This window comes from Melospiza melodia, chromosome 6 (assembly GCF_035770615.1).
Source record: "Melospiza melodia melodia isolate bMelMel2 chromosome 6, bMelMel2.pri, whole genome shotgun sequence".
Classification (NCBI taxonomy): Eukaryota; Metazoa; Chordata; class Aves; order Passeriformes; family Passerellidae; genus Melospiza; species Melospiza melodia.
The window spans coordinates 10,648,030-10,672,678 of record NC_086199.1 but is presented as its reverse complement, the minus strand read 5'-3'; the positions used below and the strand labels follow the sequence as shown (position 1 = coordinate 10,672,678).

At 48.1% G+C, this 24,649-nt stretch overlaps 1 protein-coding gene across 2 annotated transcripts; it reads left to right on the top strand.

Annotated features, from left to right (window-relative positions):
* Window positions 1-762: 762 nt before the first annotated feature.
* On the top strand, window positions 763-22,827 carry LBHD2 (LBH domain containing 2). 2 transcript variants are annotated; one of them, XM_063159898.1, is made up of 5 exons: window positions 763-863; window positions 10,160-10,261; window positions 14,881-14,971; window positions 18,287-18,488; window positions 19,583-22,827. In XM_063159898.1, exons 3-5 carry the CDS (start codon window positions 14,882-14,884, stop codon window positions 19,657-19,659), a joined length of 369 nt encoding a protein of 122 aa, XP_063015968.1. In that variant the 5' UTR covers window positions 763-863; window positions 10,160-10,261; window position 14,881; the 3' UTR covers window positions 19,660-22,827. The 2 variants fall into 2 exon arrangements, with proteins under 2 accessions (XP_063015968.1, XP_063015969.1); XM_063159899.1 differs by lacking the exon at window positions 763-863 and adding an exon at window positions 1,798-1,881.
* Window positions 22,828-24,649: the final 1,822 nt, after the last annotated feature.

The following is a 24,649-nucleotide window of genomic DNA, read 5'->3' as shown; positions in this document are numbered from 1 at the left end:
CAACCGAGTTTGAGCTGCTTCCCGGGGGGATGCCCAGCCCTGGGGAGGACCGTGCTCCTTTGTACATCACATTCCTCCACCACTGCTCCACTACTGTGACTTTTGCCACTGCTTGCGTTTTTGCCTCTGTCACCGGCATCTCCAATACATGCAGAGCTGCAGATGCCTCCTGACAGCGTCGGTGCAGTGAGCCCCTGGCAGGGGGGAGCCCCTTACCACAGCCCGGGCACAGATTGCCAGCCCCAGCTCCGCAGCCCCTCGGGACAAGGCGGTGGGATGCTGCGCGCCGCAGAGCGCGTTCCTGCGGGGACATGCAGATGGGAAACGCACTTCGGTGTGGAGCACCCGGCCCCCGCAAAAGAAGAACCTCTCCAAAAAGAACCCCAAAAAGTTTGTGCTTTCCGCATTCGACGTTTTCTCAGCAAGGACTGCTGCAGGGCGGGCTGGGGACACCCGTGAGCAAAGCAAGGGGAGAGGGGGACCCGCTCCGGGGGAGCGACCCCTCCGGGCCGGGCGCGCTGTGTGACCCCGGCACCGTGCGGGGGCCGGGGCTGGGTGAGGCCGTGCGCTGCCACACGTGTCCGCGGACAGTGTCCCCTCCCCGCGGGGCGGCCGAGCCGAGCCGTGCCGGGCCGGGCCGGGCCGTGCCTGCGCGCCGCCCCGCCGGCGCTGCCGGGGGAGTGGTTTCCCCGCGCTGGCGGCGGCGGGGCCGGTCTGCGGGCGGGGAGGTGCCGCGGCGGCGGTGCCAGCGCCCGGCCCGGGAGGATGCGGACGCGCTGACGGAGCTGCCGGCTCCCCTCTGCCGCCGTGCATGGGCGGCGGGCGGCTGCCGCCTGCCTCGCCTCGCCTCGCCTGCCGCGCCGGTGAGCCGGGCCGGGGTCTCCGCCGGGCTCGGGGGTGCGGAGAGGGGGAGAGCGGCCACCTGTGAGTGCCCCGCTCGCAGCCCCGCCGCGGCCGGGAGCAGCGCCCGGGCAGCGCCCCCGCGGCGGAGCCGGCGACCGGAGCTGGGCGCAGGGGCAGCGGGTCGGGTGTGTGCGGGTCCGTGCCGTGCGAGTCGTGTCGGTGCCGTGCGGGTCGGGTGTGTGCCGGTCTGTGTGTCTGTGTGGTGCGGGTTGGGTCGGGTCGGGTCGGTACCGTACGGATCAATGCGTTGCAGGTCTGTGCGGTGCGGATCAGTGCCGTGCGAGTCAGAGCCGTGCGGGTCGGGTCGGGTCGGTGCCGTGCGGGTCGGGAGTGTGCGGGTCTGTGTGGTGCGGGTCGGGTCGGTGTGGTGCGGGTCGGGTGTGTGCGGGTCTGTGTGGTGCGGGTCGGGTCGGTGCCGTGCGGGTCGGGAGTGTGCGGGTCTGGTGGTGCGGGTCGGGTCGGTATGGCCGGGTCGGTGCCGTGCGGGTCGGAGCGGTGCGGGTCGGGTCTGTGCGGCCCACGGGAGCCCCGGAGCGCGGTGCCGCGGGTCGGAGCGCTGCGGGCCGTGCGGGGAGCGGGGAGAAGCGCTCCAGTCCCATGGGCGGCGGCGGGGTAACGGGGAGAGAGGGAGAGGCGGAACGCGCGCCTGTGCCGCGGCTCGTTTCTCCACATGCTTGTTTGTTCGAGTAAAGGGTGTTACGGAGAATTCACTGACAAAAAGGATTCTCGTGTACAAAAACACCACCCAACTCGTTCGGCAGCCGAAAGGGCTGTGTGAAGGAATCCTGATGAATGAGCGCAGCGCTGAGGGAGTTGTTGGTTTGTGGGCTGTGATCGCCTCAGCTATTTGTTTATGCCTTTTTTTTCTCCAAGACAACTTTTGAGGCGAGGAAGCGACTAACAAAGCACAAGTTTAAGACGATGCTTTTGCTTGCAGCCGATCTTAAGTGAACACTGAAATCCTGCGTTTCCCATCAGGTAGCAAATACCACACATACGATTACTTTTAGAGAATGAAAGAACCTACTTTGCTCTGTAAATGAGAACTATGTTTCACTCAGAGCAAGGGGTGAGAGTATTTTCCATCTGCCAAATGAACATACCACAGAAATTTTCTTTTCATCTGGGACAGAGCCGTATTTGTGCATCTCTGAATATGGCTTCAGTTGTGGAGGGGAGTTGGGTTAGCCTGGACGTACCATTAACCCCTCCAACCACAATAAGCAACGCACAGAGAGAAATTTGTTTCCATTAGTCTTTTCCCGACTGAGATCTGTACTGCAGTTGTACAGTCAGTACAGCAATGAAGCCCTTCAGGCTGTGGGTTCACATCTCACTGAGGGATCCAGGGTTGGTGTTCACACCTGCCCTGCAGCCTGCCTGGCTCACAGCACAATGCCTCCTTATGAGGAGCCTGTGAAGGAAGGTGAAGCGGGGAAATTCTGCCTACGCACAGCCAGGCTCAAGCCAGTGTTTTCCTTCTCTTAGTTTTAATGAGCAACAAATTTTTTGCCCAGAAAAGAATCCAGCTCACAGCTCAGGATTTGGATAATTAATACACCATTTAAAAAACATGTTTGCAGAGTCAACATTATGATTACAAAGAGAAAACAAGCAAACAGGGAATAACTTGACCCGGTTTTGTCGCTTTCCCATTCTAGCCTGACAGTTTGTCAGTCAGGGGGAATTTCCTCCAGTGTCTTTGGTACACTGCCTTAGGAGAAGAAATAATGTGCAAATATAGTTACTACTTTCCCTCCCTTCTCACAATGATCTCTTTGTATTAAGCAACAGGCTTTTGCATAGATCAGGTACCAGCCCCAGAGTGTCACAGGCTCTCTCATTTCTGAAATTATTGAATCCTGAGTTGATCTCTCTCTCTCATTTCTGAAATTATGCCCCTGTGTTTGTGCCCATTTAACCATTTCTGTTTGGGAGACGTTGTTCAGAGAAGCCTTGATCCTATGCCATTCAAGGCAGGAAGAGCTCTGCCAGGACTTCAAGGAGACCGGTATCTGCCTCAGCAACAGCCCTTCCTTTTGCTTCTTAAACATGCACATTCTTTGGAAAATTCTGTGAAATAATCAATTTCCTGAATTTCCAGTCTTCAAGGGAAGGCTTTATTGCAAATCCCAGGAAAGCTACCAACCAATAACATCCAGCTAGAATGAAGTAGACTGATTGATACCAACAGGTCCTTCAAATCTCATCTCAGTCTTTGTCCCTGTTTGGTTGCTAAGTCCTCAGGGTCTGGGATCACCTCTCCTTTGTGGTTTGGGGAGAGCATGACCAGTCCCCTGCACAGCAGGTGCCAGTGCTGGAAGAAGCTGTGGTCCAGCAGGATAATCCCCCTCTCTCATCAGTGTGCATTGACTGATCCCACAGCGTTCTACCCGCAGTGCCCATGTCCCCATAGGAATTGGAGAAAATATTCCAAGTCCAGCTCCTCCACTGAGACCACTGCAGCTTGTGTAAGATGTAACCTGAATTTTCAGCTGAGTTCAGTCTCTAACATGCACACACATAAACTGCCTCTGTGCAAATACTTAGTAGACCTCTAGATTCAGAAGGTGAATGTTAATTGGTTGGCAGGAAGACTCACAGTCTTGTTAATGCATATCTGCTTTCAGTGTTAATGACTCATTAAAAAAAGGCACGCTGAATTTTTTGGTTTTTAGTGATTTCTTTATTTTTAGCTGTGTGCTGTCCTCACCCTCCATCTTCCCCATTCTTACCATGGTAGGACAGAGTGTTCTCATATCCTCCATCTTGGGCTAGGGCAGCTTCCCATGCTTGGAAATTCAATTGAGGTGATGGAGTTTTAATTTGTGGACAAAACCAGCTGCATCTCTGGTGTTAGGTTGTGATACCGTGACACCTGTGGTTGTGCTGGTAATTGCCAAGAAGGAATATTAATAGCCACTTCATTGTCTTTGTTCTCTTAGGAGTCTCTGGTGGGTTTTTGTTAGCTTGTTTTTGTAAAACCTCACCACTTTTGCTTTGTTTTCCTTACCTAAATGCTCAGTATTATATCGGGTTATAACACTGATAGCGCTGTATTCTAATTTTCCCAAAGTTACCAGGAAATAACTAATTTGTCTCTTAAGTAAATACTTTTCTATCTGACTGCACCTAACCTCCTACCCTACTGTGTTGCCTAGAAATGAGCCCAGTGATAGACTATCCAGAGTATTCTTTCACGGTGCCAAAAAGACATCAAACATTTTGCAACCCATTTCCCATGACATTTCCATCTGAGAATCGTGTACTCTATGTTGATGCTCCAAGATGTTTTTCCTTCACTCCCTTGCTTGAATTCAGAACTATCCAAAAATACCTAGGGAATGGTAGAAAGAAGCACATGAAGCCAATTTTAATCTGTCACTGATTCCCATGGGTGCTGCAAGGTGAGGGACAACTGTGGCGTGAAATATTAGGGATGAGAGAATCATCATTTTCCAGAGCAGATCCCAGAAACAAAACTATTTCCTTCTAAAAGCCTTTAGTAAGGGTTGCTTGGAGTTAAAATGAACAATATAGTTATTTGTAAGGTGCTGGCTTTGTAAGGTTGTGGGAAATTAAAGCCTATGCAAAATCATGCTGCTTAACACAAGTGTTTCTGATCCCAAAAGCAAGTTCTCAGATGAGAGTATTTGCACAGCAAGTACCAGAAGAGATACCTCTAAAACATTTAACAGCTTGTTGAGGCTTATCTCTAATTTTGATGGGGTGTTTTCCTAATGAGCTCCTCTCACATCAACTAGCTGCCGAATCTGATGTTAAAAAAATAAATCCAAACTTTCTCTTGGCACACAGTTCCACGAGGGCTCTGTGGAGATTTCCACGATGTCGAGGTCTACCAGCATTCAGAGGAGCTGGCTTAGTCATTCTTCCCATCTGCTCCAGCTCTTCCTCCCTCCGCTGCTCTGCGCATGCTTCCTGGCTGGCTGCTCCCCGTCCCCATCTCCAGGCATCCTGTCTGGCTGCCCCAGCCCCTCCTGCCATACCTGTCCCTTGTGGCATCTTCCGTGAGGAAGCTCAGGTAGTTTAGAGCTGAGATCAAAGAGCTGAAATAAATGAGCTGCTTTAAAGCAGCCAGGGGAAAAGAAAAAGCAATAGGAAGAATCCACCAAGGAAGCACCCATAGCAAGCAGCACAGCAAAAATAATTTGAAAAAACTTTGAGTTGAATCATCCTCAAATCATGAGTTTGCTTGAAAATTGTGATAGTTAAGCACAGGAACATTTTAGTTCTTTTTACTTCTTCTTTGACCATTTATGAATCTAGTTTTTAGCTCCTTTTTGCCAAGAGGGCCAGCAGGAGCTTGGGCAGCTACAGTAAGCTGGAAGTTGAGGTTTGTGCGTAGCCATGGCGCTCCAGGATCTGGGGATGTCAGAAGAACCGTGGCTCCCCAATGGTGATTGTGCAACACCAGGAGCCGAGGAGGCTGAGTTGGAGTCATCTGCCAGCACTGGCCCTTTGCAAGCCTGTGTTTTGTAGTGTTGGGAGTCCACAGATGAGTGTCTGAGAAATTCCCAGGGGTGATACTTACCCCAGTAGTTTCTTTGGAGCAGGAGCAGTAAAAACTGCAGCTCGCCACAAAGTTAGCAGTGAGAGGCAGCACGGTCTGGAAATAGCAGCCTCCTACCCCTTTTCTCTCTCCCAAACTACGTGCTGTGTCTCATGCTGAAATGCCTCAGCTCCTGCACTTGGAGAGCCGTTTCATCTCGCTGCTTCCTGAGAGAGATCGACATCTTCTGTGGAGCGCACGCTGCCGGGGAGAGGAAGGCAGCTTTGGCCTGCGGAGAGCAGAACTCAAGTACTGCGTGGGTGGCCGAAGACAAGAGCTTCTGAAACGAGGGAACAGAACAGATCTCTAATCTCCAGACTCTGACACATATCGCACTTCTCTCAGTTGCTTAGGAAAGAGATTTGCATCCAAAAAGAAGTGGGAGGTTTAAATAGGAGTTCATACATTTATCTTCTGCGGTCCATGCGGGGATTTACATTTTGCTAGTCCCATGGAATCCACAACACTTCTTGAAGTGCATTCATTATAAACGTGCAACCAGGGGAAACAAAGACTGTCCAAGTTCCTACCTGCAGTATCCAAAAGCTGAGCTGAGGTGCAGTCAGGCAAACAAGGCTGTGGGGTGTCACTGATGTCAGTGCTTGTTTTGGGTTGTACCGAGATGCTGAAGTCACTGTCCCACCCTGGTAGAGTACTGGGCATGGTCCTGCCTGTGGATGGCCCAAGCTACTTGGGTGGCTCTCAGCTATAGTTCCATCCTCCTAGGACTAACAAAAGACTGAGATACGGAGGAATTGGATCTACAGAAGCACCTGGCTGTGGAAAATGCCAGCTGGCATTCCTTGCAGGGACATGCACCTTCTTGTACCATGTGAGCAGTCCCTTCATGGCTTCATCCACCACCACAACTGTAGCTCTGTCATGGAGGGCCCAGTCCTCCACCTTGGCTGAACTGACAGCCTGCTCTACTGCAGCAGAGTGGCCTGAATAAGGCACCCTTTCTTCTTCTGGGTGGAAAAACCTCCTTTGACCTGTTTGTTTATTGGGACTTGCTGAGCAGGGTTTCCTGTGACCCATCGAAATTTTCCACTCTGCAAAATGCAAGCAGCAGACCATTGCTTCTCCCACCTCTCGCCATTCTTATGCACTGCCTGTCCCAATTCTCCTTGTAATCAATAGTAGGGGTTTCTTTTTGTAGCACACACAAAGGCTGGAGTCCTTGAATGAAGAGAAGTTTGCATTTATCAGGGGCTGTGGTGGGGTGAGGTGGGAGGTGGGACGGCCGCCCAAGGCTGAGCTCCCGGTTTGTTTGTGGCGTGTCTGAATCAGTGGGAGCCGTGTTTGTGCTGTGATTGCACCCAGAGCTCTGTCCTGGTGCCACGAGGCTGAGCTGCAGAGCCACCTTGGGGGTGTCCATCCAGCACAATTTAAGTACAGGGCTGGAAAAGCCCTTGGGATTGACCCATTGAAATAAGGAGGGGAGGGCTCCTGTTTCTGCCGTGCCAGAAAAATGATAGATTTGCAAGTGGAGTTCAAGGCCAATTTCTGCCTCATATCTACGCTTTGTTAGAAGGTGCACCTTCAATGTGGTATTGTTAGGCTGTTATCACAATATTTCCATGAGTGCTCAGTGGGAAATGATTACTTTGGGAAGCCTGAGAAGGGAAGAGGGTGTCCTGCAGTCTCTGCTAATCTAGCAGCAGCCCTGGCATCCTGAGGTCAGGTCTCACTTTGCCACCCAGTTGTCTCCAGCACTGGGGCCGCTCAGGGAGAAGGGGTGATGTTCCAGAGTAGGAGGAATCTCTAAATAGAAGTGCCCTGATTTTGGAGGTGCTGCTGCTGGTGGGAGAAAAGTTTGGGGCTCGGAGCCTCTGAGACATGCTCCTTTATCAAGTGGGCTGCTAGGATTGCAGCCTGTGGCCCAGTTCCTGTTTCTGTTTTAAAGCACACTTGCTTTAAAAACATCTACTTTGCAATTCACAGTGGATTTTTCCCAAGGAGAGGACTCTGCTGCTGTGCCTGGTGGAGTCCTCTGCCCCCATGGAGAGCAGACTCGGGAGAGACAGCCAGGCTGGGCTTCCCATGCACTGCAGCTGACCAGAGCTGCTGCCCAATATCCCACATCTGCTCTGGTGCCAGTTACTCTCCCAGGGGTGGTGAGGCCACCCCACTGGGACGGGCTGTGTCCTCATGTTGTAGAAGCTCTAAAAATGCAGTTTGCTCCAGATGCTTTCCAACGTGGGAGAAAAGCCCAGAGAGCACTTTTCAGTGCCTGGGCTTGTGACCCATGCCACCAGCACAGGTGGAGACTCATCCCCTTGTGTGAGCTGAGGGCCCTGGCTCTGGGCAAAGGAGCCACCACTGAAGCATTCCTTGGTCTCACTAGTGAAAACTTGGAACATCTCAGGACTTCCTTGCTTCATGCTATGGCTCCTAAAAAGGCAAGACATGATCAGCTCATTGGAGTAATACCTAAATTCACTGCTCTTTGCTGGGAGGTATAGCCAGGCTCCACAAGCCCAGGCGAGGTGTGGCCAAGGCAGTACCATTGGTCTCTGAGATTTGGGACTTGACTTGGTTCCTGTTAATGACAGTACAGCTGTGTTGGTGCTCCTGCAGCCAGAGAAGTTGGTTATCAAGCTGAGGCAAAGGAAGGCAAGTTATTCTGGCAGCAGAAGATGGGTGGGTTGGAAGAGGGTGCATTGAGCAAATGGGCTCCAGGCTGGAAAGCAGCAAATGTCGGTAGAAGGGACAAGAAGAGATAACCAGAGAAAAGGCTTTACTTGGGTAATTTCCAGATGGTTTCCATTGCAGTAAAAGCCCTTTGCAAGGTCTCAGTAGCTGTGCCTTGTTTCTAAAAGATTAGGCAGTATCACAAAGGAAGGGGTTTAGTTTATGTTTGTCAGCCGCAGAAGGTAATCACATCTATTAGGCAGGTAAAGTGAGTATTTTCTCTTCAGAGAATAAATGCATTCTGGTAGTTCTGTACTGGAATATGGCTGTGATACTGGGAGAAGGGACATTTTCCATGCTGTGGTCCTGAAGTGAATTGTTTTTATTCCAGGTTTCAAGTAGCTGAGCAGCAGGGGCTGACATCCCCTGTCCAACACTGCATGCACCATAGGACAGAGTTGCTCAAAACACCAGAGAGGGGATTTGGTTTGGGTCGGTTAAATCCTGAAGTCCTTTGCTGAGACTGGAAAGCAGTGGATGTGGGTTTAATTAATGCAGTACTGCATGGGTCCTTGTATAGCACTAGCCAGTCATCTGAAGATAACTCTGAATAGGAAGTGGCCTGGCTTGGATTCCAACCACTGACCATGTGGTGCCTGGTTCCTTATCTCCTACACCCTTTTGCCTCTCATTGGCAGTGTAATAATTACTCTGAAATAATTGTTCTTATTACATCCAGTCTTTTCTGAAGGAGATATTGAAGGTAGACAAATTCAAGCTGATTTTTTGTAGGTTTAATAGCAGCAGCTTTGTAATGGGTAGTGGGATAAAAATCTTCCCAGACCATTGGATAGCATGGTATCAGATGCTCCCTTGTTTTTATGAGACAAACACTGAGTGTAGTCATGAATTTTTAAGGGACAAAACATTAGCCTCCCTGATGTTGGTTTGGTCATTGGTTAGCAAGGAGAATTGCCAGACAAGAATTAAACCTTCTGGATTGAATCCTGGGGATAGAGAAGTGATTTCCTGCTTCCCTGATTTTCAATAAGCATGGCCTGTGGCACGAGAAGAAACTCCAGAATGCAATACACAATTTTCCCTCTGTCACTGTTTTTGAATAAAATCAGTGTGCAGTTAATCCAGTGTAATAAATCTTGGTAGGAAGGCTTCCAGAGCAGGTAGATTTGTTTAATAATTTGGGCTGGAATCCAAACCACTGGAGGATATAAAATATATATACTAGTGCCATTCACTTCACTGAAAACACCATTTTCCCATCCAAGGAAATAGCTGTGGCTGGCATGAATATATATTTGGAAAGCTGTAGAGCTAAACAAATTTCTCAGAAAATCATCTCTGGCCTAGATACTGACTATATTTACGCACTGTAGCTCCTGAGGCTCATCAGCTAAGGCTTTCTGACAGAGAAGTCATCAGAAATCAGTGATTCACTCTTTGAAATGGTGGGATCCTCACTCCTGCTCAGTAGGCTCCCTGTCTTGATACCAGTCAACATATTACCTTCAAATTGGAGCAGATTTTTCAAAAAAATCACTTCCCCTGTGACTTCCAAAAGAACTGTGCAGTAATGCAATGTTAATGGATCCTTCTTTGAGCATATGTTGTCTTCTTTGTGTATTAATCAGTAGAACTGTCTCTCACTAAACAAACTAATCCTGCCAAATTAGGGAATACATTTTTTGTTTTCCAATTTTCCAACAATCAATACAATTTCTGTATGGGAGGATTTCAGAGTATCCCAGTTTCTGCAGTTTTTGTGTAACTCAGCCTAAGGAATGAGGTTTAGTATCACAAAGAGTCGGACTGTGAGGTGTTTCAGTTAGCTTTGGGTGGCTTTGGTACATTAATTGCCTCAGTAATTCACAGGGTGCTCTGTGAAGATCAAATCCCACCTTGCACAGAAGATGGTACAGACCTTCACAGTGGGGCTTTCTGCAGCAAGCTTTCAGCAGGACTCTTTCACACCAGTGCCTGCCAGCGTTGTCCCTCTGGTCACCAGCTCTGACTCTGCTCTGTTGTCTCTTCCAGGCACTTCCAGGCTCTGACTGAGTCTGCACCACTCTCCCTCAGCAGTGCAGGCGCCTGTGGCAAGGACAGTTTTTGGAAGTGACACCGTGGATGTGATTGAAGGTAACGTGCTCTCTTCTGTCACTGCCCTGTGCTGCTGTCCTGGCTGTGGAGGGAGAGCAGGATCAGGCCTCAGTTCACTACATGCCTGAGAATCCCCCAGACTGATCCCTGCTTTGGTAACAGCTCTCCCTAACCACAGCTCAGCTTGTCCCATAAAATGTGTTTGTGCCCCTGTCCTTAAGGAAATACTTCCTTGCATCATGTGACCTGCCTATTTTCCATGAGTCCTGCACATTTTTGAGTCCTGAAGGTGGTCTGCATTCAGATACTGTTTTTTCCCCATGAATTTCACAGGTCAGTTTTGCCCTCTGTTCAAAACCTAAAATAAAAGTGTGCATTGTTTCTGAGGCCTTTCCCATGGGAGGTGGTTTAGCACTTGTCAGGCTAAATATTGCTCTGTATGTTACTGACCTTGTTAGTGCCATCACAAGCAGCACAAAGTGATCTGTGCTTTTGCTCCATGCCCCTGGAAAAAAGATCAGCATAGTGTGATCCTGGGACTGTAGCACTTTAGCACTGCATTTAAGATAATCTTCTCTAAATGTAGTTTTCTCACAGAAAAGCAAGAACAGATTTCACTTCCCCCTCCCTTCCCCATTGGTATATTTATGCTTAATTAAAACTAGGAGAAGTAATGTATCTCTTAATTCACTGACACAAGAATTTTAAGGTTCAGAGTAGATGACTCATCCACCAGAACAGAATTTATCCTTTGTTTGTAAATGCTATTTATTGCCTTGTTTTGCATCACTATGGCTACTGTATGTCACTGGTGATACCAGCATCTACCATACATAAAATGAATGCAAGACTGAATTGAAGAGCTGTAGTTCTTGTAATTGTTTGAATCAGCCACTTTTCTGTTGTATGTCAGTCAGTACATCTCACGTAAAAGCAGTGCTAAAAGTAGCTTAATATTTTCCGTCAACACTGAAAAGCAAAAAATTGTGCATAAATGTTATCACAGTTTGAAAAGCCCTAAGCAGCATCACCAAGCCTGTTGTTCAGTTTATAAGGCTTTATAAACAACTCAGTGATGTCCTACAGGTGATTTTGAAGTTTCAGGAACTGATTTGCAGTGGCATTCTCAATTATTTTACATCTAGTTACGCTTCCTGTTAACGAGCTAGTTAAGCTCGTTAGAAACATCACTGCTTTCACAGCCCATAGATCCTTCTGCTTTCCTTCACTGTTTCAGAGTGAAGACTGGGAATAATTAATCTATTCCAGTTAAAGCCTAATTATTTTGGCAATTGCATGGCCCCATGTTCTATTCTGAAACACATCAAGTACATTCACTTCTGCTGTCCTATTCAATCAAAGCCTTAAGTTGCACAGATTTTCTGAAATGGCCTGGGCTTCAACAGCTTGGGAGCTGATTCACTGAGGCATCTGCTGTAACACTGGCAGGACTGTCACCATTTTTCTAGCCCAAATCATTTGTCTTTGTCATTTACAAATAATCTGCAGGGTATAATGTGGTCTTAGGGAAGCACGGAGCCCATTATTGCTCAATAATAGAATTTCGTGAGGTCTTAACATCTTGGAGCTCATATGACACATTTGACAGTGCATGTGTGGATGTATATCTCAAATTTCCCATGGAATGAGGACAGAGGAATATTTAAACATTTGCAATGTATTGAATGGCTGCTAAAATAAACCAGCCAGCTATGAGTGAGTGCAGGATTCTGCTGCTGGCTAGCAGGGACCAACCCCCAGGACACACAGCAGTGGGTAAGGCTTTTCTGGTTGCCAAGACTGAAACTTCATAAATACTGACCCCATGCAAAGCCTCTAAGATTATTTCCATCTAGACACACACTTTCTAATTTCCTTTTCCCTGCAATCCAGGATAGCTGGGCTTAGGGTGCTGAACCCCAAAAAGGATGCCAGGAGAGAGATGTTCATCTTGGACATGCTCAGAGTGGTGGGCCCAGTGCTCCTCCAGGCTCACAGCTGGCTCTGGCTGACACAGGGTGTGAAAGCCCTGCAAAGCAGCTCTTCCCAAAGAGCTGGGCTGGGAGAGCATGATCCTGCTATTGCCAGAGGGGCAGCAGGAGGGGTGAAAAGGCCCCTCTGGGAACAAGGAAGGGTCTGGGGCCAGAGTGGGGAAAAAAGGCAGGGATGGAATGATCACCAGGAGTGATCAGAGGGAGGTGATATCAGAGGGAGTGCTACTTTCCTTTTGGTCCAAGGGCACATCTCTGTTCTTTTGAGGGCTGTCTAAGGTGGCAGGAACAGCTGTGAGCAGGGCCCACAGTTATCACTGCTGGGAGGGGTCTCCCATTTCCAGGCTGCTGCTCCCTCAGTGCTGTTGTCCATAGGTGCCCAGTGGTATGGCTTGCTGGATGCTGCAGGAGTAAAAGCATGTGTCCACAAACATGCCTATGTATTGTACTGATGGGGTGGTTTGTGCTGTCCCTGGGGAGTGGCACAGGTCCAAGCAAGGGCTGGCAGCTCAAAACACTCTTCCTACCTGTCCCTCTTTTACTATGCCATGGCTCTGGGAGGATTCAGGCTGTGTAAGCTGCAGGGTGCTCAGATCAGGGGTTTGGTTCAGCCTTTTGCTGGCTTTCAGAGCCTGGTTGCACTTTCCTGTTCCATGCATGCACCAGGAAGTGTGTGAATTAATTCAGTGTTGGTTGGGTCCAAGGCTGAGCCTTCAGGGCTTTTCCCTGTGCTGATGAATAGGGTCCTGGTCCAAAGCTGAGCCAAGTGTCCCACAGTTCTGCCATGCTTTTTCTGAAATGTGATGCAGTGGGAGTGAAAGTCTCTGCACTATCATGCTGCTCCGTGCTTCAGCTAATTAAAGTCATTCTGAAGGGTCTCGTAGTAATTGCAGATATTGTAAAATTTAGTTCTGTCCAATAATTGGTAATGTAAGCCTGAAACAAGTTGTCCTTAAGATGTTGTAGTTGGCATTTCTCAGAAGGTGCAGTAGTTACAAAGAAGGCTTTTGTGTTTGCAGCAGGGCCAGAATTAATGGCAGCATTCAGTCGTGCCTGAAGGAGTGTTTGCTGTGGCAGGTGGCAGGGCAGCCTGGTGGATGGTGCCTACACTGTGTGTGCTGCAGGAGGCTCCAGCAGCCACCAACTGCACTACCTGATGAAGAGAGGGAAAGCCCCATGCCAGATCTCTCCAGGGCTGATGTATTAACATTTAAAATGAACATGACCCCTTCAGCTCAGAGTGGCTCTGTTTGTCCCTACACACTTAATATGCATTCTGGAGACTTTGGGCATCATCAGATTTTTCAGTGGAATGCTGTATTTATAAATGGCAAATGGAGGAAAATCCCAACGTGCAGCTGCCCGGACACGGGCTGGGCCGAGTTGAGCAGTGAGGGCTGTGATGGCTCTACTCTGCCTCTGCTCTGGTTCTGCTCTGCTCTGGCTCTGTTTCTGCTCTGGCTCTGGTTCTTCTCTGGCTCTGGCTCTGCTCTGCTCTGCCTCTGCTCTGCCTCTGCCTCTGCTCTGCCTCTGCCTCTGCTCTGCCTCTGCCTCTGCTCTGCCTCTGCCTCTGCTCTGCCTCTGCTCTGCTCTGCTCTGGTTCTGGCTCTGGCTCTGGCTCTGGTTCTTCTCTGTCTCTGGCTCTGCTCTGCTCTGGCTCTGGCTCTGCTCTGGCTCTGCTCTGGCTCTGCTCTGGCTCTGGCTCTGGCTCTGGTTCTTCTATAGCTCTGGCTCTGGCTCTGCTCTGGCTTTGCTCTGGTTCTGCTCTGGCTCTGCTCTGGCTCTGCTCTGGCTCTGGTTCTGCTCTGGCTCTGCTCTGGCTCTGCTCTGCTCTGCCTCTGCTCTGGCTCTGCTCTGGCTTTGCTCTGGCTCTGCTCTGGCTCTGGCTCTGCTCTGGCTCTGGTTCTGCTCTGGCCCTGGCTCTGGCTCTGCTCTGCTCTGGCTCTGCTCTGGAATGCTGCCATGCCCGGCAGAACCAGGCCAGCCCCGTGGCCAGTGCCTCTGCCTGCGGTGCCAGGTGGCACAGGGTGATGCTCAATGGGCACCCAGGCACCTTAGGTGCCTGAGTCCTGGATGTAAATGAGATTTAGGTGCCACACAGTCCCTGATGCATTTGGAAGTCCCACTCGACACCTCTCCAAACACTCAGGCGAGTAAAGACTGCTGAAATTCTGGTTCTTAGACACCAATACAGCTGGTGTGTCTGGAATTAACAGCTTAAAAAGAAGTGCTGGCTCATGACTAAATGGAAGAGACATCTGGAAGAGCAAATATTGAAGACATTACGAAGAATCAGAATCAGAATTTAATTCAAGGCTGATATTTCCACCAGTTACTTTTTTTGGTCCACAGATGCAATTTCTGAGCTCATATACCAGTAATAAACTGATTGCTGATAACATTGGAGGACTCCAGTTTCCAGCTGATGCCTCTGGGACTCTGTGGGGGTCCTCTCTGCTGTTCCAGGGGCAGCTGGGGTCGATGCCCTGCTCAGCATCACAACATGCAGCAGCTACAGTTAGCTTGGAGGCCAAGGAAATATTTTTTGGACAGCTCAGGAAGGAAAGTGTAACACAATTATTTTAACCAATATGAAAAGCCAATAATTTTTGTTAAATTAGCTGTGGGGCCAAAGCTCAGAGTCCCATTCTGTTTTACTGTTCCCAGCATGACAGAGGTGATGAACACCCGCGAGCCGGTGATGGAGGAATTCGCGCTCGGCCAGACTCCTGAGGAGGAAGGAGGCCCCTCCAGCCAGGTAACTTCAGCTGAACTGAGAAGTGTCCTGAGTTGTTTGTCAAAAGCCATTTAATGCAGCCAATAACTGTCCTTAGGCTAGGTGTTGAATTGCAGAGCACTGCTGCCAGAAGAACAAGCCCTGCAATACGTGTTTGATCCTACACAGGTTCTATTATTACAAGTTCAGAGTTGGGCTGAAGTGTTCAGTGGGGTGCCAGGTCTGCAGGGCACAGTGACAGCAGTGCCCAGGTCCTGCAGGGATGCAGGCACAGAGGCTGTTTGTCACCAGGAGTTCAGATCTGAGCAACTACTGTGCAGCAGAGGCATCCAGCCAGGACTGTGCCAAGCTTTTACACAGCCACCCTTGAAATGAACTGAGCTCCCTTAGGCTCAGAGGGAGCTCCCTTTTTAGAACAGAGACCATTTGAAATGATTGGCTGGTTCACAGAAATGGCTGGGGCATCACAGCAGCACCACTGGGCAGGGCCATTTGCTGGCAGGTTCAGGAGCATTTTCTGTGCCCAGGCAGTTCCACACTCCCCCTCAAGCACCACCCATTGCAGCAGGAGGGATCACGATGTCCCGAGCCCCCCTTGTGGCAGTCCCCACATCACAGTTTGTGCTCTGTGCTTGTGCTCATGACTCTGTGTCACTACCAGGGACCAACCACATAATGTGTCCTGGTGGACCTGAGCTGCCTCTCAACACAATGTGTAATGTTGTGAGCAGACTCAGAGGGCTACTCCAGGAGCAGCCTCTTGCAGGTGAAAATCTGACATTTGGAAGCCAGGGAAGTCAGAACAGAAATTTGCAAATTCCTTTTGGATCACTTGTTCATGTGGTGAAAGGCTTTGTGCCTTTAAAGAGCACAGGGACTTTGCTGTACCTCAGAGGCTGCACAGGATGGATGCTGCTCACTCAAGGAGCACATTTTCAATATTCTTTTTCCTCTTCTTCACCAAGTTCCAGGTTCTCAGTGTTGTATTAGTGTATGCTGCCCAAACTCTGTCCCAGCCCTGACTTCACCTGTGCATGCAGGGCTGTTCTCTGGTCTCTCTGATGATATGCTCCAGAGTTTTCCCCCAGCTCCTTTACCTTTCCCCTCTGGGAGAAGGTGTTACCACCCACATTTTAGTGATAGCCACCTGAGGCAAAAAAAAAAAAAAATCAAACAGAGATGAGATGTAGCACAAACTCAGTGACTCAGTGGGAGAACTAGGTTCCTTCCAGCAACTTCCAAGCACTCTGTCCAGGAGACTGGTCCTTCTCTTCCTGCAGTCTCCTGCCCACTCATCACACGCTCCAGCTTCTGCAGAAAAACACAGCAAGGCCCAACAGGCAGCTCTGCTTCCTGCCAGTCCTGACTCATTCCTGGAGGGACATGGTAAATGCTGGGCTCTGGTGGAAAAAAAATTATGTGGTTGATGTGAGAAAAGACCATATGAGAATGACACAAACAAAAATAGCCACAGCTGAGGCCGCACAGGTGCCTTTCCTAAATTTTCTTGCAGCTGTAATAATCATTCCTCAGGCCATTTTTAGATCTTTCCATGTCATTTCCTAAGGCTTCAGAAAGCAGATGAAAAGCAGAATTTTTGTTGTATTGCATTGCCCATCCAGAGGTTGCCAGCAGGTTTGGGGATGGGGTGGCTGTCATGCAGCCTCTGCCACCCCAGCAGGCAGCACAAGAGCTGGGGAAGAGGTCACTGTCACCTGCCTGTGCAGCCATGGAGAAAATGCAGCAATTTGCCCACAATTTTATGGCTCTTTTGTGCCAGCTGAGCCGTGAGGCTGAGGGAGCCGGGCTCCACTGTGGGTCTGCAGAGGAGGGCACTGCTGCTCAGCAGGTCTGTGGCTCTGTCCTGCCCAAGGAGACCTTGTCTCATATTTGGTTTCCAGTCAAGACAGCTGCCATGGAAATGTCTTTCCAAATTATGAACAGCTCAGGAGAAGTCTGTGTCATGGGAAGTTGGGCAGCTCTTTTCTGATGGGCAGCATAAGCAGCATTGCTTGGTCAGGACGAGTTATAAACTGTGGGTGCAGCTCAGGGTGGCACCAGAAATGTTTGCCTTCAGTGATTCACATGGTCTAATTCTACTGAAGGCACTTTCTCACAAAAAAAAATCCTAATTGTGTCTCATTACACTAATATGCAACATTTCTCACCTTAGTATAGATAGCAGAGACCCTGGTTCAGTGATGAACATGTTGCAGATGTGTGGGGAGGTTCCCACCAGCCCAGAGCAAACCTGTGGCAGCCTCTGAAGTTAAACTGGGATCATTCTTGCTCTCAAGTCCTGGTTCAGTCCCTTTACATGCACCTTGATTTTATTGTTCGAAATTAAACACAAGGAAATAAAAATAAAACTCAGCTAGCATGGAGAGATTTGTAGCTTGTTAGTTCAGATGTATGGAAGTTGGAGGATCCAGGAGAAAAGGTTTCAGTGAAGCAACAACAGAGTTTCTTATGGTAATGTCCTGGAGGAGCTGGAATGATTTTTCCTCCATAAAAACCCTAAAACAATCCATGAGAAACAAAACTATTCAAAACAAAGTACCCTGAGAGATTTAAGTGATCCAGCTATGTTGAAAACAGGAAAGCACTTTTATGTTTACAATATCCTTCACTAAAAAGCTCTAGTTCAGCTTCAAGCTCTAACACACTGTGGAGTGTTTGATCTGCAGCTTCAATGTGACAAATGAAAATAAATAGCTGGCACGGTCCTCTGTGTAAAGATGTTCTCTGGGGCTACCTGTTTTGCATGAATGTATCATAAAATAGTGTTCCACATTGCAGAAAATAGCTCTGCACAGTGGTGGCTTCTTAATAAACTATCACTGCAAGAAAATGGGAATATCATATCAGGACAGCAGCCACAAGGGCTGCAGCAGCCATTTAGCTTAGCCTTACAGCAATGACCTTGGTGTCCCCAAACCCCACCAGAACTGAAACACAAGTGTTTGGCAGCATAACAAATTTTCTCTCCGAAGTCTCCATTTTCACTGCTCTTGTGGGATCACACGAGTTCGGGCAATCGTCTCCTCAACACACCAGCAAGCAAAGTGGGTTCTTTGCTCAGGAAGGGACAGCACGTGCAGGGGGGAGTGTGCTGAGACCTACAGCCTCTCTGCACCATGCTTGGCCAGCAAGGAGCTGGGTTCAGCTGGTTTTGAAATCCTCTCTGTGCAGGGCTGTTGATCTGCACCAGTTGGAAGAGGATTTTTTTAATGGACATGTAGAGTACATGTCAAATGTAGAAAGGACATACTCTGCTTGCTCTGAATAAACATCCCTGCACAAAGCTTTGATGTGCATCCCCAAATGTCTCCCCAGGCCTTCCCAGACTCGCGTGAGAAGTACCCCAAGCTGTCCAAAAGGCTGCCTTCCATCGTGGTGGAGCCCTCCGAGTCCGGGGAGGTGGAGAGCGGGGAGCTGCGCTGGCCTCCTGAGGACCTCAAGTCAGCAGAGGACAAAGGTCTTCATGGTGACCAAAGAGTCTGTGTCCAGCAACAGCAGCAGCAGATGGATCTGGAAGGTCTGAATGAGTAATTTTCATCCTTGTTCCCCATAGGAAAATAGCTGTTTCAGACAGTGCTGTGCACTGAAGTTAACAATGAGACAAACACTTCAAGGTGCCCAGAAAACATCTGTGCTGGAGGAGTCCTGTGGACTGAAAATTTTGTTGTAGATTTTGAGCAGTGATGTTTTTATCTGCATCAGTCACTCACTTGGCCAACAGGCAGCCAGTGCACTGCACGTTAGCAGGTCACTCTGGGGAGCAGTAATCCTGGTCAGCAGCATGTATCCATCCCTGTCTCCTAGCCTAGAAGTGAAATGTCTGACAGCTGCACGTTTTCAAAGCATCCTGGTGTCCCAGGAGTGTGTCAGTGCAGCAGGAACTCACAAATATGTACCCCTGGCTGGCAGTGTCACTGTGGGGTAAGTACAGGTAAAGTAAGACCTTGTCTAAGTGTAGCTTGCACAGGAAGTGCTCCAATGAGAAACTGGACTATTTATTTCCTTTTTTTTTTCATCTCAGTGCTGTCCTTTTCTCTTATAGAGTGACCTGGTTTCCATTTCAGTGCACCAGCATTTGCCACCCAAACCTCCAGACACAGCAGCCAGGACAGGGTGCAAGATGCACCTTCCCTTCCCTTCCAAGGGGCAATGACAAAAGGTCTTGAAGTGTAAAATCACCTGCTATTCCAGTTGGCATTTCTGGGTGGTGACAACCACAGGGTATGATCATTCACAAGTAAATATGAGCCAAATCTATTTCCTGACTTTCAGGTTATATATTGTGGTTTCTCTGTTGGTTCTGTGCCTTGATTTAGATTCATTATGTCCTCAGGCCTCACAGCTTAAGCAGAGTTCCCAGACTGGGTGGCCTTCCCATGACAGTGGCTGTCCATAGGGGTCACCTCATCTCACTAATATCTTAATCTGGGGTCTCAGGCTCACTGCAAAGTCAGACTGTGATGCACTCAGAATTCCTCACCCCAGGTTTAACTACTGGTTTGCAAGCAGAGAAGATTTCTTGTATCCGATTACCTGCCAGGTAGAGCAGGTAGTCAAACAAATGCTGCACCTATATGGGGAAATAAGTGCTGATGAGCTGTTTCTTTGCAGATACTTTAGCACACCCAGCTCAAGACGTGGAAGACAGTACAGATACTCTGGAAAGCAGAACTGAAGAGAATGAGTAGGAGCTCCATGGCCTCAGAAGTGAAACTTCATTGTGAATGTTGTTGGAAAGCTAACACACTCTGAAGACATGTCAAAGTAATCTGTATTTAAATCTGCAAGGGTTTTATTTAGTTAGTACCTGGTAAGAAGCATCTGGGCTTTAGAACTGTTCTTCTAACATTTTGATTTTCAGGCTGGGATTCATATTATTTGTTTAATTTCCCCTTGGGAAACAATGGGATGTGTTAGGAAATACAAGGCTGTCAAGGAAAAGATGCTCCTAATTTTAATTAGTGCATTTCATTGGTTTTATCTTTTTCAAGAAAGGCTGCTTTCAGGTGTCAACATCAGGACAAAGGGGTTGCGTTTCTACAGGAGGAATGTCTTAAATCTAAAACCTTTCTTTTTTTAGCCATTTCAAACTAGCACTGTGATATTACGGACAATAGATGTAATATAACGTCACCAGTTGATTTTGTAGCTTTTGTATAGAGACGCAAGGGCAAGGTTTGCCTCCTGGGGCAGCCCAGAGCAGTTCTCTCCCTTTGGCTAACCTGTGCATATTTGGATGAACCAGCCTTTCCTTAGCTGCCTTTTCAGCAAGGCTGATGCCTTTTGGAAGCGCTTTCTCGCTGTACCTTAGCTGGTGGATGAGCTGGTCGCTGGTGTTTGTGGCTGAGGCTGTCTGTGGTGGGCTTGGTGGGGTGGATCGTGCTGTCCATTTGCTCTTCAGGCCAGGTCCAGCCGTGGTGTGATGTGCACTTACCACCCCTAAAGCTGGTGAGATGGCTCCTGCTTCCCCCAGGGCTGGCTTTGTCCCACCTTGTTATCAGAGATTGTTGTGACGTTACTCCTTTGGTATGTTTGGTGTAGGTGCAGGGGCACAGCTGCTCCTCCCTTGCTCTGAGCAGGGTGGTGGTAGGGGGTAGGTGGCAGGAGCTCCACAGCACATCCCAAACCTGTGCTCCATTTTGCCTGGCTCCAGGTTTCCCCTGAGCCACGTGCAGAGGGAGGGGTGTTGTGGAAGGACAAATACCTGCCTCCCTCCTGGCCAGGTTGGCTCTGCTGGCAGGAACACGTGTGCCAAGGGGTGCCCTCCTCACCTGCAGCATGGCCCCCTCAGCTTTGGTGGCACCGTCACCTCCTGGAGCCCAGAGCTCATGGTGGGACAAGCTGTCTCTGGACACCTCTGCCCTCCAGTGGATTTTCCTTGGGAATTTGGGGGTCATTTTGACAGGAGTGAATCCCTTCCTGCACAGGGACCTCCCAGAGACTCCCTCCACTGTCCCAGGAGAAGCACCAGTCTCAGTCTGGAGCAAGACCCGTTGGATGGGCTGGTGGGAGTGGATACTGCCTGTTCTCAGAGGGATTTGACTGTCAGTGATGAGAGTCCTGGAAGCTGTAAAGATGGCTTTTTCCATCTCTGCAGGGCTGGATGGGGTCTGTACTTCCAATTAATGTTGCATCCAGAAGAAGCTGCTTGCTGTAGGTGGAGTGAAATAATAGGATTTCTTCCAGCATTAACTCCTAAGTTGACTTCCAAGTGCTTTCTTTTCTCCAGTAATAATTTTCGCTAACAACAACTTTTAAATGTGTGATGGTTGATAAAATTTACTGGCCAGATGTATTAATAAGTTTTTACCTTCTTAGCAACCAAATTTAATATATTTACTTACAAAGAATTCTGTGCAATGAATGTTTATTACAAAGGAAAGAGACTATTTTACTTCAAAGCAACATTAATTTATGTACAAAACTATAACTCATTATTTGGGGTGTTTGGGATCTAGGACCCTTTTTATAAGCAGTGTAGTACAGTATAATGTGATACTTAAGTTAAACTTTGCTCTCTCAATCTATATAACAATCTGTTTTGCCTTCTTGATGTAGACTTTCTTGCCTACACTGTTAGAATTACTTTGTTGGGTGAGTGGGATTCTGGTCAGAGCACCGAATTTCACCAGAGTAACTGAAGGTTTCAAGAGCACTTCCTAAATCTGGCTGCTGTCCCTGTCACCCCCTCACTGGTGACAGTTTTCTGGTAAAGCCAACAAAGCTGGAGCTCCGTGTTGGCACGGGAGCAGTGAGGGGAGAGGGTCCCCAGCTCGGACCCACCATGGCAGGGGAGAGCTGTGCTGGCGAGGCAGCCAGGCTGATGGGAGATGCTCTTAAAATGCTGCTTTTGCATTGACTGTCAAGAAGTTTTACAAAGCTCTGGGGAGAAAACAACAGCAGTGACGACATATTTTTAGCTGTGTGATTTCCTTCCAATCTGCATCTGCCCAGCTCTGTGAGGAATGACGTTAGATGTATCACTTAATTTGCTTTTTGCTTTATAAAAGGAAAACCAGTTGTTTGAAACACTTCCCCCAATTTTCTGTGCTCTCTATCTGCTTTCAGATGCTCCCTCCCTTCCTGCTCTGGATGGCCCTTATCCTATTTCCACCTGAGGTCAATGGCACTTCCCTAAATATGTTTCCCAAAGAAACAACTAAATTCTACATACACCCTGAAAAGACGCCACGCAGGCACCACTGCTTTTTTTCATCCTTGTACTTAAAGCTGCAGCTGGTATAGAAATCCCAGATTTCCTTCTTCCAGCCTAATTACTCCTCTCTCTCCTTTTCCCTCTTTTGTGCTGCTCCCCCTGAAGTATTTTACCTGAACCAAATGGTTGCTTCAAACTAAAGCTTTCTCCTAAAGCTGTGTGGCCTCAGTTTAAGAACCGTGCAAAGCCAAACTCCTCCTCCCATTTTTATTTTTCTGACCATGGGCCAGAGGCCCTAAAACAGGAAAGCAAGATAGAGAGAAAATTGTTTTATACAAACAAACCCTATTTATTCAACTTGCAGGTCTATGAATGTCCACTTACTTTGTCTGTGTGCAAGTGTTGTCTCTCTAATAAACTCAATAGTTGTTTTGTATTTTTTTCTGGATTAAAAGCTTTGTAGAAACTAAAAAGAAAAAAAAAGACATTCAGTCATATTTTTCTAGTCTAGCTTGTAGAATATTTAATGTAGTGCAGAAAGGAAGTTTTATGGAGTAAGACATTGTTGAACTTCGCTCTATTTCAGTTCTTTCTAATTTTGTAAAATGCCACCTGTACATAATACTCGACTAATGTATGTCCTGTAGATGTATTTCACCATTTAGCCTATTAAATGCCTATACTGAACTGATTGGAAGAAGCAGTGTATCCACAGTGTCTTTGTTTGAACATGGAAAGGGTTAGAGGTGGTGGTGCATGTCCTACCACTAATACAGGGAATGAAGCCTTTGCTCCATGGCATGCACATCCTCACCCAGGCCCTCACCACATGCTCCTGCACAGACAAATTCAGATTTACATCAGGGACAGCTGCCATAGCCATCTCTTCTTCGACCCCTTCCTTGACCAGGCAGCTCAACACTCCCTGTTCCTGTTTGAGGATTTGCTCTCTGCCCTGCTCACCCTGCTGGTGCCCTGCCTTGCTGTGCTACCAGTGAGCCATTGGCTCATCTTCATTCTCCTTTCTATGCTATGCACATTTTTAATGTTTTCTGCAAAGGCAATTGTGGAGGCCAGCAGGAACTCACATTACTGGAAACCTACACCCTGTGCAAAGAGAGCAGGGTCATGTAGCACAGAAGATGAGAGGCAGAGATAGTCTGCCAGTGAACAACCAATTTTTTCCCAAAACATCAAATTGCTAGAAAACAAAGGATCAGATAACTGGAGGGTGAAGCTGTGTCTTACCCAGCTCAGCAGCAGCTGCTGCTCTCTGAGATGGGTAAATCCCCTGGCAAAGGCATTGCTGCAGGGCAGAGGCAGTTCCCTGCCACTGCAGGGCTGTGCCTGCTGGGCAGTGGCTGCATGGCCAGGGGAATTTGCTGGATCCCAGGCTGGGGCAGTGAGCCAGCTCTGGCACTGCTGGCACACCTGATGCTTAGTGTCACTCAGCACTGGAGTTTCCATGCACCATGCATGGAAAATCTCATGGCCAGCATACATTACTGGGAGGGTGGGTTGGCACAGGCACTGACCCTGCTCCCCTCCCTGGGAGCTGTCCTTCCGTCTGGGCTCTGCTGCGTGGTGTGCAGCACAAAGGATGCAACAGGTGCTGCCCGAGGGCTCCAGAGGATGCAGTTTCAACTGCTGCTGATTTTATGTTGCTGTGAAATCTTTGCAGAGTCCTGGCTGTTTTCTTTCCTTGAGCCTGAAGGCAAGGGGAGTGTATTAGTAATTAATCAAATAGGACAAGTATGGGAACACTGTTGTCTTTCTTCTAACATTTGTATTTTGAATGTGCAGGTTATCCCATTGACTTGAGATATTTTCATTTATTTTTAATCAGACATCTGCTTAGTATTTTTCTTTTAGATGTGTTTTGCTTAACACTCCTGTCTAAAGAAGCAAATAACATTTTCAGTGGAATTAGATCTTTTTAAATGACTAGTAAGAGACAAAACCTGACTTTTTAAATCATGTTAAACTCAAAAATGCAACATCTAAATTAAATCAACATTAATTTTTATTTTGACCATATTTTTTTCTATTTCTTTATTTTTAAAAAATCCAGTATTTTTGTGAATCCTTTTGGGAGAAAGGTGATGCCTGGCAGTCTCAGAGGGCCATGACTCCCATAGCAAACAGCACATCCCTCACTTACATGTTATAAAAGCTTGTGTCCTATGCACAGCTTCCACCACAAATTAGAGCAAGACACCCTTCTTCCCTCTGTCTTTTAAAACACATGGCTTCTATTCTAATTTTCCATGGTTTAAATTCACTCAGTTCTGGAAAATTAGGATTTTAACAATTTTTTTTTTGTTTTCTCTCTCTCTCTCTCAAAAAAATAAAAGAGAGATATATTTGAAATGTTGAAAAGTTCCAGTTTTCCTCTAAGAACGCTGGTAAAATATTTTCCTTAATTTTCTCCCACCTTTCTGCCATTAAAAGCCCAAAATTTCACATCTAACCTTAGCAGACCTCCCTCCCAGAGACCTTCCCTGAGTCTGATGGGCAGGAGT